Below are 14444 nucleotides of genomic sequence, written 5' to 3' on the forward strand. Positions count from 1 at the left end.
CATTGATTTTCTATATATGTGTTTAGCAAAAACTTTAAATCTTCTTTGAAAAAACCCAAATAGCTAGAGTTTAGATATTAAGCATGAAACATCTTCTAGTAAGTGTCTACAAAGTTTGTTCAAATAAAAGCCCTGGGGTCAAAACTGGCCCGGCCCCAGGGGTGTCATTGTTTTTAACTATATGTGTATAGTAAAAACTTTAGAAAAATCTTCTTTTAAAAAGCCCAATGAGCTAGAGCTTAAATGTTTAGCATGAAACATCTTCTTATGGGTGTCTACCAAGTTTGTGCAAATAAAAGCCCTTGGGTTAAATTGGCTCTGCAACGTTGGGGGGGGGGGTGGGGGTTGGGGGGGGGCTATATACAGGTGAGCGACCTCAGGGCCATCATGGCCCTCTTGTTAGCAGAATTTGAGCAAATTTCACAAAGAGGGTACAGATATGGATATGCACCGTGTATACGTTGTGACTAGCAAATAATGTGAATAAGCGTGATAATTACTTATAATTGACATTTTTCCATGATTTTTTTTGTTTTGTTATGTGCATTATAGGTACATGTATATTGAAATGTAAATATGGATTACAAGCTAAAACATGTGGTGGTTTAGTAAGGAGATGAACTTTACATAATTTTTTACACATTTCTATAGCACCTGTGTTTATATGTTATTGTGTAAGTAGATTATAATAAATATTTGGAAAGTTTATGTTTTTATTTGGTTGAAGCTAGAAATGTTCGCGGATTTGTTATAAGTTACATATTCGCGGCTATAAAGATTTGCGTAATCATGCCTACCGCGAAAAGCGCTAACTTAAAATGCGCGAAATCTTTTCTAGGACTACAGTATACATTGAAAATAATGATTCATTATGTGTTCATTAATTATCTAAATCACTCATTAGTGGTGGCTTGTCATGTAAATGTTTTACTTTATTATAATTTTAGAATGGCAGAAAGAGCTGATAGCATCATACTGTAAGACTTTGCTAAAAGTACCAGCAATGCCTTTACTATCACGAGGTCAGAAATGTAACTTCCTTGAGATTTATGTTAGGCCCACTATAACAAGAGAAATAAAAGGAGAGAAAGGGGAGACAAAGGAGATTGAGGTCAAGTCAATGTCAGATATCTTCATAAAGAATGACGTGCCTTTGAAACATATATATGTTCTTGGAGATGTAGGGTCTGGTAAGAGTAGTTTCTGTAAATATTTGGTCAATTGTTGGTGTACTGCACACAGTGATGCACAAAATGTAAATGATAAGTTTGAAGGAGTCAAGGAAATGAAGAAATTTGATATCATGTTTTATATCTCCCTAAGACATAATCAAGACATAGACAGTGTCCAGGATATGATTAAAAATCAGTATGATATTGACATTTCAAGCCCAGTTCTCAAAAAGGACTCTGCAAAGATTATAATATTGCTTGATGGCTTAGATGAATGGTCTTCTGAAAGAAAGTCCTACAATCAGTTCCAGACAATGGGTCTCCCAAAACAGGATGTTAATAAAGACTACACAATCGTAACTACATCACGGCCATGGAAAGTTCACACCTTAGGAATAAGTGAGACAGAAATTGAACAAATACTGAATCTGAAAGGGTTTGATTTGATATGTGAGAGTGAAATGGTAGATAAAACAGTCTCACAATTAAATTTCAGCAGACATGCTAGTAAAGATGCCAGGGTTTGTAAACAAAAGCTAACAGAAAAGTCCCTGGAAAGTTTAAAACAGCTACCAATTATGCTGCAGCAACTGATTTGTCTATGGTTTGATGATAAACTCGATGAAACTTCAAAATGTGCCATTTACACTGGCATGTTAGAACTTTTCTTTACCTGGAATGACATGAAAACTGCAGGAACAAGTACCCGACTCATGGAGGGTGCTCAGAAAGTAGATCTTCCTGAAACCTTAGCTGATAAAAACATATTGAAATTAAACAGCCATCTCATTTATTATGTGTCACAGTTGGCTTATGAGACACTATTTAATTGTCCCAAGGATAAATCCTTGACATTTGACATTTGTATGTTTGATGAACTAGAAATATCAGATAAAGTAAGAGAATGTTGCTTGAAACTTGGAATAATTACAGAAGATGAATGTCCAAGTTTATCTGTATCAGAACCACCAAGCTCATTGTTTTCTTTTATTCACAAATCAATGCAAGAATTTCTGGCTGCAGTGAATATTGGCATCAATTTCAATGCAAAAATTGGTTTGTCAGATAGTACAGGAAATGTTGAATTAGCCAAGAAGTTTATTAATGAGGTTTTTCAGAAATGTTTAACAGTAAATGACATATTAGAGCAGTCAAATGTAATTATTATGCTATCTGGTCTTGAACCTAGATTAGCAACACATGTTTCAAAATACATATATGATACTGTGTCAGAAGACTCTCGTGTTCAGGAATACAGGACAATAAGTAACATTTTTTATAGCGATCATGGTTTTATTGCTGATATTCAAAAGCTTATGTTTGAGTCAATGGAAGAATTCAAAGCAGCATGTAGTATAGGTAGTAATACTGTGTTTTATGTAGGAGATTTGGTCATTGATAGACTGGGTCAGTATTGCGATATTGTTTGTTCAGGTATTGATCAGCATCAGATTGTTCCTGACTCTGTTCTGTCTATTTATGTAGATAAAATCAACACAGAAAATGTTAAATTTACAAAATATTTACAAATGTTTCATCATCTTGAAAAAATTGCAATATCATATGATTTTGGATCACAGAGTAATGAACAGAGTATAAATGAGATAAACAATTGTATTTGTGAGACAATTGAAGTAAATACTTTAACATTAAAATCTCTGTCTCTTAATGGTGTCTCCTACACTGACAAGTATTACCCAGTGTGTAAAACAGTTGTTAGTAACCTACCTAGTATGATCAATCTTGTAGCAATAAGTATGAGTCGTATAACAATGAGTCATGATGATACTACTACATTTTGTAATTTTCTTGAGGGAACCAGTCATCTTGAACAAATACATCTTACTGAAGTTAAATGTGAGTGTGAGAACCAGCATGATGTAAATTTATCAAAACATCAACAACTTCAGTACCTTTGTTTGAGATATACTGTTAGTGTGATAGATGTTGATACTACAAATCTTGAAATATTTATATTTGGTAAATTGAAAAATAGAAATTATGAGAAAATATTTGATATTATTAGAAAATCTTACAAATTAAAAGAACTTGAATTGTATGCAGATGATAACAATAAATCTCAATTATATTATACCAACATAACAAAGAGACTAGTCACAGTATTACCATTGTTACACAATCTCAGTAAGACTGAGTTATGGTATTTTAGGTTAACTGACAATATACTACAGTCACCTTTAGAGATGAAGAGTTTAAAAAAACATTGAGCTTAAGTATGTCATAATGAGTTTGACAACATGGCAGAAGTTTGTTGATAGTCTTCCTCATATTCCTCATACTGTAGATGTGAGTGTAAGGGGCTGTTATATAACAGGAGATGGTGAGGAGTTTAATGTTGATAGGTTAATATTGATATCAGTACTAAGAGGAGGGAAGGTAAATGATGCTATACAGTATGTAAAAGACCAGGATCAGTTATTTCATGTTAAACGTGATACTGATCATTTGTTAATATTTTCAACAAAAAAGTGATATAGGATGCATGAAGTGAACATAGAGAGATGATAATTTGGTTTTTCATTTTCGAAAAAAAAAATTATCCGAAATTATCCGAATTGTTAACATAGTGAGGGAGAATACATGCAGTAAACGTAGTGCTTAATCTTAATTATTTCATGATAAAAGACATATAAAAATAGACTTTTCATTATTAGCAAAAAAGAAAAATAATAATGCTAAAGTTACATATTGATAAGTTAAATAATGAATGTAGTGCAATATGATAGATAACAATCATCAAAAACAGTTCATTAAATATTAATTTCTGATCATTGTAATAAATTTAAAATTAATGAAAGTAATATTCAAATGTGATTTTAAATAAATAAAGAAATGCAGAGAAATATAAAGAAATTATAGATAACTGTTTTTTTTAAAAGATCAGGGATAGTTTGTGAAAAAAGAATATGATTTGTAAAAAGTAATGTTCTAATTATAAATGCATAAATAGATTTGAAAATAAAACAAGTAAATAAATTAATGAATAAGTAAATTTAATGGAAATATCATAAAACAGATGTTTAATGTAATTGACATGGTCATAAAAGTTAGAAGAAGTAAAAGATAGCATGCAAATACCAGTCATATAAATATGTATGACACTGGAATGGTATATATAAATACCAGTTATATGATATAAAGGACAGGGGAATCAGGTATATATAAATACCAGTTATATCATAATGTACAAGGGCAGAAGAAGTAAAAGATTAATGTAACTGAATGAATAAATATCTGTTATATGATATATTGGACAATGTAATGATATATATTAATACCAGTTATATGGTGTATAGGGTAATTGAATGTTATATATAAATACCGGTTATTTGATATATAGGAAAAGTGGATGATATATATTGATACCAGTTATATGATGTATAGGATAATGGAATGATATAAACAAATACTAGTTGCACGATTTATAGGACAAGTAAATGATATACATGTATATTGATACCAGTTATATGGTGTATAGGATAATGGAATGTTATAAATAGATACCAGTTATACAATATATAGGACAGGGGAATATATAAATACCAGTTATATGATATATAGGGAAAGTGAATGATATTTATAAATACCAAATATGATATATACATGTAGGACAAATGATTGATATAATTTAAATACCAGTTATATGATATATAGGACAAGGGAATGGTTTATATAAATACCTGTTATATGATATATAGGACAAGGGAACAGTATATATTATTACCAATGATATAATATATAGGGTTATATGATATAGAGGAATAGTCAATTGTATAATAATGAATACCTGTTACATGATAAATAGGACAAGTAAATGGTATACATAAATTGTTTCATTGAGATGCGGACCATTTACATGTTGTATTTTAGAGATTTCTTCTTTGATTGTATTATATTGTAAAGGTTGAAAAAAGTGTGAAAAATTAAAATTCTGCAAAACGATAAAAGTCAATACTGTTAGTCAGTATTACTCAAAGTGTAAAGTTAAAGGGTCTCCACTGATGATTTTCGACGTATTCAGAATTATATTTTAAATTACTTGATTTTATGAGAGTAATATATGAGAGTAATAGGAAGTCACTGTTTGAGGATCATGGACTATAAAATGAATATTGACAGAATTATTTCCCTTTTTGAAAATACTGCATTATCCATCACTGTTGATAGTCAAGCACACAGTCCTGTTGACAGTGTTTAAAAAGATTTTATATAGCGAAAGTCAGTGTGAAAACTACACTTCATTAATATGGATTTTTATACCCCCAAAAACGAAGTTCAATTAGAACTTTTTAACTAAACAATGTGTCATATTTTAGTACCAAGACATAATAACATTATAGGTATACATAAGTTATATTTCTGCTGATGTTAACATAATTATGATATGTAATTTTAAATGTATTGTTAAACATATGTTACATGAAATTAATCAAAAGTTATGTTGTAATCCTCTGTCCTGGGTAACCAACGGATACTTGTCATGTTTACACTTCATTCATGATGAATGTAGTTTACCGGAATCAGTACCTCTGGGTTCAGTACGTCTGGGTTCAGTACCTCTGGGTTCAGTACCTCCGGGTTCAGCTAAAATAAAGATTTAATGCTTTCAGACAGTTATGATATAACTACATGTTATGAATGGTATGTTAGTTTTTTATACTTGCTGATATTAGTATATACCAAGGTGAAGATATGTTATAAACATATGTTACGTATGTCTGATTGCTCCATGAAATTCTGAATGAATGTGTTTGTTACATGAAATTCTGATTGAATGTGTTTGTTACATGAAATTCTGAATGAATGTGTTTGTTACATGAAATTCTGATTGAATGTGTTTGTTACATGAAATTCTGATTGAATGTGTTTGTTACATGAAATTCTGATTGAATGTGTTTGTTACATGAAATTCTGATTGAATGTGTTTGTTACATGAAATTCTGATTGAATGTGTTTCTTACATGAAATTCTGATTGAATGTATATAGTACATAATATTACATGTTAAAGGGACTCCACGGAGGATTCTTGACATGCCGGGACTGGAAATAATTTTTTTGAAATTATTACTCCATTTGATGTAGATCTCCATTTGATGTAGATCTATATAAATGACCTATAAGCAAAATTTAAGATCATTATCTCGCTCCCTTTTTCCAGAATTATTATTATTATAGTGAAAAATGATCCAAAATTCAAAAGTGTTGAAACGCTTTTCAATCAAATCGGACTGAGAATAGCCCAAACATACACTTTTCAGTGTATTTCTTGTATATTTCTTTGTTATATTTAATTTATATTTCTGTTTAAAGTGCTCATGTTTATTTTTGTGAAAATTAGAATGTTATGTTTTAGGCTTATAAACCTTAGTGGAGTTTCTTTAATATTGTTAATTGTATAATTACAAGGTATTGCAATCCTTTTATGAAAATAAGATTATATTATTTTATAACAAGTTATGTTATGTGACATGACACTTATACATACATTTTAAATTGTTGTAACTATTTGTTTTAAAGGCCCATTAAGCCTTAAAAAATTCAACCATTTTGTTGACATTTTGCTACACAAATCATATTTTCTTTTCAAACTCATTTTTTTGCCATGTGATAAGAATTTAAAATATATTTGTTTGATAGGTTAGCATATATGTATGACTTGTTTAATGTATATGTATGATGTATAATAAAGAAATGTACATAATTGATTAGTGTATTATTTGTTGTCCCCTCTCTTACAGAACTAGTTGGGGGTATAAAACTTGTTGAAAATTTACTTCCCACTATTTTTAGCTCACCTGTCACAAAATTTAAAAAGGTAAGCTTTTGTGATCACAATTCGTCTTGTGTCCGTCCGTAAACTTTTACTTTAAACGACATCTCCTCATAAACCGCTAAGCCAATTTCATCTTAACTTCACAGAAATGTTCCTTTGGTGGTCACTTTAAAAATTGGTCAGAGACTTTAATTTCATTCAGAACTCTGGTTGTCATGGCAACTAAACGAAAGAAACTTAGAAATATTCTTTTAAAGAATCCAAAGAGCTAGAGCTCAGATATTAAGCATGAAACATCTTCTAGTGAGTGTCTATCAAGTATGTTCGAATAAAATTCCTTGGGACAAAATTGGCAGGCCAAGGGGGGATCATTGATTTTCCTTATACGTATATAGGTCTTGAAAAGGTCTTAAAAAAGCTCCAAGGTCCTAGAGCTGATATATTTAGCATTAACAATCTTCAAATGGGTGCCTACCAAGTTTGTTTAAATAAAAATCACTGGGGTCAAAATTTGCCCCCCCTGGGGGATGATTGATTTTCCTTATATGTAAATTTAAAAACTTAAAAAGTCTCTTTTCAAAAAAACACACACAAAAATTGCTAGACTCTAGAGCTTAGATATTAAGCATGAAACATCTTCTAGTGAGTGTCTACCATCTTTGTTCAAATCTTTGTTAAAGCCCTGAGGTAAAAATTGCCCTCGTTGATTTCCTTTATATGTACACATCTTTTGGCAACCAGTAAAGTTTTTACACATGCACTATTTCAGATCCAAATATGAACTTTGTTATATCAGTTTAAGATTTAGATTTTATATCTATTTTTGTTTGTTATAGTTAACAATATAACTTGTTCCTTGTCATGGATAATTTCTATATTCAGGTGAGCGATTTCAGATCCATCACGGCCCTCTTGCCTTATTAAGCAAAGACTCAGCTGTCATAAAATAAATTAATATATTTAGAATATATGCACTGTACTCATGTGAGAATGCAATGTGGCCGAGTGGTTAACGATCGGACTAGTCATATAAAGATTGCTGGCCGTGTGGGTTCAAACCCCGTCAGGAGCAATCCATTAAATTAGATGTTTCCCTGAGCAAAAAACTCACTGCTTAGTACTGGTTGGTTCCAGGAATGGATTCGAGAGTGTTTCAATAAGCTTATAGCTTTTACACTATCAAACTAAATTTAATAAGTTTAATCTAAGTTGATGTAAGAATGAGACATAACGTTAACGTGTAAGATAGAAACACCGTCATTATCAACAGAACTGCAACAAAAAAAAATTCCGTTTTATATATTGACAAGTCTGATCAAATGCAAATACATGCCACTTAGAAGGTTACAATGCTTGGTTAGTTGAAGACATATGGTAAAAGAAAGAGGAGTCACTATCTGGAGATACGAACCCGTTCATTCCCCATATATGAAATTTCGGGTTAGTAAGTCGAAATTTCGAGTTAGTAACTCGAAATTTCAAGATAAGTAACTCGAAATTTCGAGTTAGTAACTCGAAATTTCGAGTTAGTAACTCGAAATTTCGAGTTAATAAAAAACATACACCTGGCACTAATGCTCTTCCGTAATATTGAAATGTCCGCAAGACACCTGGCATATTGATAAGTTCTGCATAATAAAATGTAATTTTGAACATAATGATGGTAAATGGAGACAGTTATTTTGACTTTTGCCTGTGTTCTCACCTGTATGATTTACATTCAAATGAGCATAATGCCACTTTGATGGTTACAATGCTTGGTTAGTTGAAGACATATAGTAAAAGATAGAGGAGTCACTACCTGGAGATACGAACCCGTTCATTCCCAATATAGGAATAGCTTCATCGGCACAATTGCACTAGATCAAATTATGATAACATTTATAAGTTGTTGCAAATGAATTAAAAAAATCCATGTGACAAGGTCAAACATCATATCAAACGATCGTGTAAGGAGAAATATTGAACCCGCTCATGAAAACTATATGTATCTACATTGATGGAATAAGTATACATGTATCCTTAAATTCCAAGAATAATTGGCGAAAAAAGTAACTTTGAGTTCACAAGAAGCAAGACTATGTAAGAATGGTAACAAGGCTGTCATCTAAATGAACATATAGAGAGGCACGGCCTATGAACGGTCAGCTACAAAGGCACTACAGAGAGGTTGTTTTTATGAAATGTTTGGTGCACCAAAGTCAGTATGTTCTTGTAATACGACACAATGTCAATATAATTATACTAAAAATATACTAAGATTTTAAGAAAAGTAAAGATATTCATAATTTATGAAATAATTTAAATGTTGTACGCCTTTAATGACTGATTTTGCAGCTGCTAGACTGTATTACGTACCATATATCTACTGAGTGACTAACGCAGTTAGGGCTATCACGCAGTGGGGCTATATCACTCCATTTTCAAGCTCATATATATTTGAACAGCTTCTCAGACTAAGAGAAGGGACAACCTTTTCAAGCGCACCATTGGCAGGTTACAGGTACAATGTGTCGATCCAATGTCCAAAAACAAGCGGTGCGCCCTTTCTGATAAACTTTTAAAGATGATGAGATCACTCTGAAAGTGTTTATAAGTTGGAAAGTAAGCAAAGTTTTGATCATTTGTGTCGCAATGAATGGTTGTTTATACACCCTATTAGCATGATGTTTGCAATGTAAATTGGAAAGACAAATACCAGTGGGTCGCACTATTCACGAGTTTTACATTTGCACAATCGCGACTTCCCGGCCATTTCCGTCAAACTTCGGATTAGTTATAATGAATAATAGCTGAGATGTTGCGATTGCTTTTTGCAATCTGAAATGCAGAGGACACGGTCCAATTAAAATTCAATTAAATTATAAGTTTTCATTCATAAAAGACAAAAGCAAAGTTCAGGTTAAAGAATGTATTTAGGTATACGTGTACCATGGATCACTTGAATCACATATTTAATTCACAAAGCACATATAATTAAATTATCAATGTGTGACTTTCATAAGTCATCAATTCAAAATGCTTTGTTATTCAACTTGCAAATACACTTATAATCATTCAAATATAATATTCGCCATAAAGACCTACTAAGAGATTGTCATAACATCTCCTTAGTAGTATAATCTTCAAGACTGGCCGTTACCAGCTTGCAAGATTTGGCCTTTCCTGAGATTCAATGAGTCTCAGGCAAAGACATCAACAACATAATAGCTACCATAACAACATAAATGTCAATCAACTTACAGTACATACAATTAACACATGTTGCCATTTAAACACTGAAATACATCAATGAATGAACCAATATCCAAATACTTTTATTCATTCATATAAAACGTATCTAAATGTTTAAAGGGTGGGTACTGTAGGGTGGGAAATTTCAATTTTAAACAACATGTGATCCTAATGGTCAACTTATACAGAATGACAAATATTGTCAAGGAGAAAAGGAAGAAAATATTTTACCGCCAATGATATAAACGACCAATAAAAATTTGTTATGCCAATATGATGCATGAATAAATTTAGACCAATGAAAAGATGTTTTGTAAAGGTCAAATCATTCAACCTGATAATTAAGTTATTTTTAGATCAAAATAAACAAAATTATAAGTTTTCATTCATAAAAGACAAAAGCAAAGTTCAGGTTAAAGAATGTATTTAGGTATACGTGTACCATGGATCACTTGAATCACATATTTAATTCACAAAGCACATATAATTAAATTATCAATGTGTGACTTTCATAAGTCATCAATTTAAAATGCTTTGTTATTCAACTTGCAAATACACTTATAATCATTCAAATATAATATTCTCCATAAAGCCAAACCCAAGGCCATACAAAGAAAACAAAGCATATGTAATACAAAATACAACAAAATACATTTCACTAAGAGACTAACTTTATCATGTCCTTAGTAGAACAATCTTCAAAGTGGCCATAGCCATTTTGTAAGAAGAAGCCTATCCTGGAAAATAATATGTCTCAGGCAATTTAAGACAAGAACATTAACATTATAAACCTATTTTCTATGAAAACCCAAGACAATAGACTTTTAAAATACTGACAAAAATCTCTTGTTGCAAGTTATTCTTTAAATTACATAAACAGGCTTTCAACATAATGTAAAGCACTTCCACAATCTTTTATTTTAAATGTGAAATCGTATTAATAAAAAATTCTCTTAAGCGCCTAGTACCCTCCAAATTCAAGTGCAAACCCCCATCCTTAATAGCAAAATATTCCCGACGAGGAATAACACACTTAAGAAAGGGCTTGAATGTCCGAATAAAGAAAACATGCCTATCCTTACATAGCAGAGCCAGTTTGTTATTTAGAATTTTGATCCTGTTGCCTGTAACCTCAAAATTTATAGGCCTACGAATAATAGCTGAAACAATAATATTTCCAGAAGAATGTTGACGTACATTAGAAATTAGATCATTGAAAGAAGATAAAATTTCATCTACAGTATGTGAACAAGTCACGTCATATATTAGTACCAACATGTAATAAAATGTAATCGGACCTTAAGTCAACATGACCCTGTGATATTCTATAACTTAATCTAGAAATGTTAATTCCCGGAAAGGCTGTAACATGTGTGTCCCAAATACCGGAAACATTTTTGACGAAGTGGTGGATGCTTTACATTTCCTGAAACACATAACAAAAATTAATTTTAAACAACATGTGATCCTAATGGTCAACTTATACAGAATGACAAATATTGTCAAGGAGAAAAGAACGAAAATATTTTACCGCCGATGATATAAACGACCAATAAAAATTTGTTATGCCAATATGATGCATAAATAAATTTAGACCAATGAAAAGATGTTTTGTAAAGGTCAAATCATTCAACCTGATAATTAAGTTATTTTTAGATCAAAATAAACAAAATTGATCAATTGACCGTTGAATTTCCGATGTTTGAAACATTTCTTAATAATATTAACCATATACTTGGTAGTTTGGCAAGTGTTTTGGTAATATCTTTAAAATTTTCTTCTCCGACGGAAGGTCATTGAACATTCAAATGTCTGGGTCAATATTGCCAACTTGTAGCGCAACTAAGGGGGACCAAGGCGTCGGAGTTTGGTACATGGATATGAACGAGCATTCTCCCTTAGATAGTAAATTACAGACAGAAGTTGACGATTTTTTCAATTCTAATAAATTTCTTTAAATATATTTTTGTTACTTTTCTAACTTTTCATGTGATTTTTTTCAGATACATTATCTCACTTTTTTTTTCTTTTAAAAAATGTATTTATTTCATTAAGACAATTAATTGATCATTGTTCAATCACAACTGAACTAACACAATATCTAAATTCTATTAATATGTCACAGATTGAAATTATATAGTAATGGCAGCCGTGGATTTCCATAGTTTTGTTAAAGTGGAAACATCGTGCACGCGCGTTTTTGCCGGCTCGCCACGGCGAGCCGGTATTACGGTAGGATTTTACTGAGAAACAACCTAAAACTCCGAAGCTATCCAAAAATTTAATCGAAGCTTGGCTTCCAGCTTTCTACAAAATTTATCTATCAGGGCTAGGATCCCAAATTATTTAGCCAATCAAATTTAATCTTACATAGCGTCAAAAAACCTTCAATTTTCACGCCATTTTTAAAAATCAGCAAGTATTGTTTTGAGCGCAAAGATATAATGATGATTAAAATGTTTGTCTTTATGAATTCTTTTCAATAAATCATATTTAAACTGACTTCTGATTTAGCGATTTCACCTGTTTTCTCTGTAGTAAGTTTTCGTTTGGTTTATTAACATAAGTGTACATCTGGTTCTGTGCATTTTTTATTTTTCCTTTTTTCCGGTCATTTTATCCTTTCCGGTATTTAGTGTATGTATTTACTGGCCGGGATCCGGGACGCCCGGGATCCGGGATCGTATAAGATATGGAGGAAAAACCTAATGAACTATATTTGTGTTGATTGTTGTCGTAATGAAAGGCCATAAAATGTTAATTTTTTTATTGTATGTAATGAACGTTAAATTAATTTAACTTAGAATATAGATATATTTAGAACTATTTATTAACAAACTTAAAATGCGGAAATAACAATACTTATAATTATATGCCTAATTAATTGGAAAAATAAAAGACTATTTTCTTGAATTGGTCAAATCCCAGGATCCCTATATGTTTTAAAACGATCCCAACTTTTCTGAAAACTATATACTTGAACTGGCCAATCCGTGAGATCTATTTACATTTTAATACGATCCCGGCATTTCTGAAAACTATATTCTTGAACTGGTCAATTCCCGGGATCCCTATATGTTTTAATAGGATCCCGGCTTATCTGAAAAACATCTTCTTAGCCTGGTCAATTTCTGGGATCCCTATATTTTTTAATAGGATCCCGGCTTTTCTGGCTGAATTGATTGACAACTTGTGTTTACTTTAGGACTTGTGCCTCTCATTCCAATACTAAATAACATACATGTATTACAACTTAATTTTGTATAAAGAGACATCTTTATGAAATCTACCTATCTAACATTTTGTGGTCAAGGTCAACAGGCCATATAGTAAATGTGCATAGACATAGGTTCTTCATTCAATCTGTTTACATGCACCTTCATATATACTCATACTCATCTTGGTTAAACTGAGAGAACTTTATATGTCACTTTCAGTCAATGAGTTTAAGATTTTGAATTTACTGGCCCGAATTCCAGTTTTGAATTTATTCTACTAAATAATTAACAAAATTTTCTTAAATTTACACTGGCCTGAACTTATATACACTGGCCATCGGGCACCGGGCCAGTGTTGACTTCACTTTTATTTTGATGTTCGCTGAAGTCTCTTTAGCTAACAGAACTGTCATTTTTACATTTAAACACACCCCTTGAAAAAAAATTACGAAGCGAGTCGCTACTAGCTTTTTTAAAAGCTAACCTTGTATTCGGTTTCGTTTGGTTTTTATCGTGTAATTTTAACTTCCGGTATTGAATCGGTGAAAATCGACAGTTTCCGTCAGTGGTGTACATTGTCGATCTCACCCGTGCAATATCGTGAACACTAGTCACTCGTTCTTTCTTGTAACTTATCCAATTGTTGTGTTTGTTATGTATGATTCTATGTGAGAGAGATATCCATTGGTTCATTTAAATTTTTTTACTTCTGCGCACTGTTTGCTTTTCTTGTCCCGCTCACACTTTACAGTCATCTCTTACGAGTCAGACGTTTAGTATAACTAGTTAAATTTATTTAACATTAGATCTACTTCTTACTTTATATTTCAATTTATATTGAAATACTTTATATAAGTAAAGATCTTTAATTCTTCGTTATAACAGACGCTGTGGTAAGAAATAGTATTAAGATTAAGATATTAATTGTAATCTAATTTATGTAAAAAAAAACAAGCTATAAACCATCATAAGTGCTATAAACCTATTATCTCAAAAAGTGACCAATTTGAACATTCATTCTTTCC

The 14444-nt window shown here is 31.4% G+C and overlaps 1 protein-coding gene across 3 annotated transcripts in view; it reads left to right on the forward strand.

The window, feature by feature from the left end:
* LOC132730295 (uncharacterized) overlaps window positions 1-6900 on the forward strand; it is a 39650-nt gene extending 32750 nt beyond the window's left edge. For all 3 annotated transcript variants that reach the window (XM_060716188.1, XM_060716187.1, XM_060716186.1), the window contains one exon: window positions 948-6900. In XM_060716188.1, coding sequence (XP_060572171.1) covers window positions 948-3400 — 2453 coding nt within the window. In that variant the 3' untranslated portion in view covers window positions 3401-6900. The remainder of the gene's footprint in view (window positions 1-947) is intronic.
* Window positions 6901-14444: the final 7544 nt, after the last annotated feature.

The sequence above is a fragment of the Ruditapes philippinarum genome, unplaced genomic scaffold (genome assembly GCF_026571515.1).
Source record: "Ruditapes philippinarum isolate M1 unplaced genomic scaffold, ASM2657151v2 ctg3193_1_1_1_1, whole genome shotgun sequence".
In the NCBI taxonomy this organism is placed as follows: Eukaryota; Metazoa; Mollusca; class Bivalvia; order Venerida; family Veneridae; genus Ruditapes; species Ruditapes philippinarum.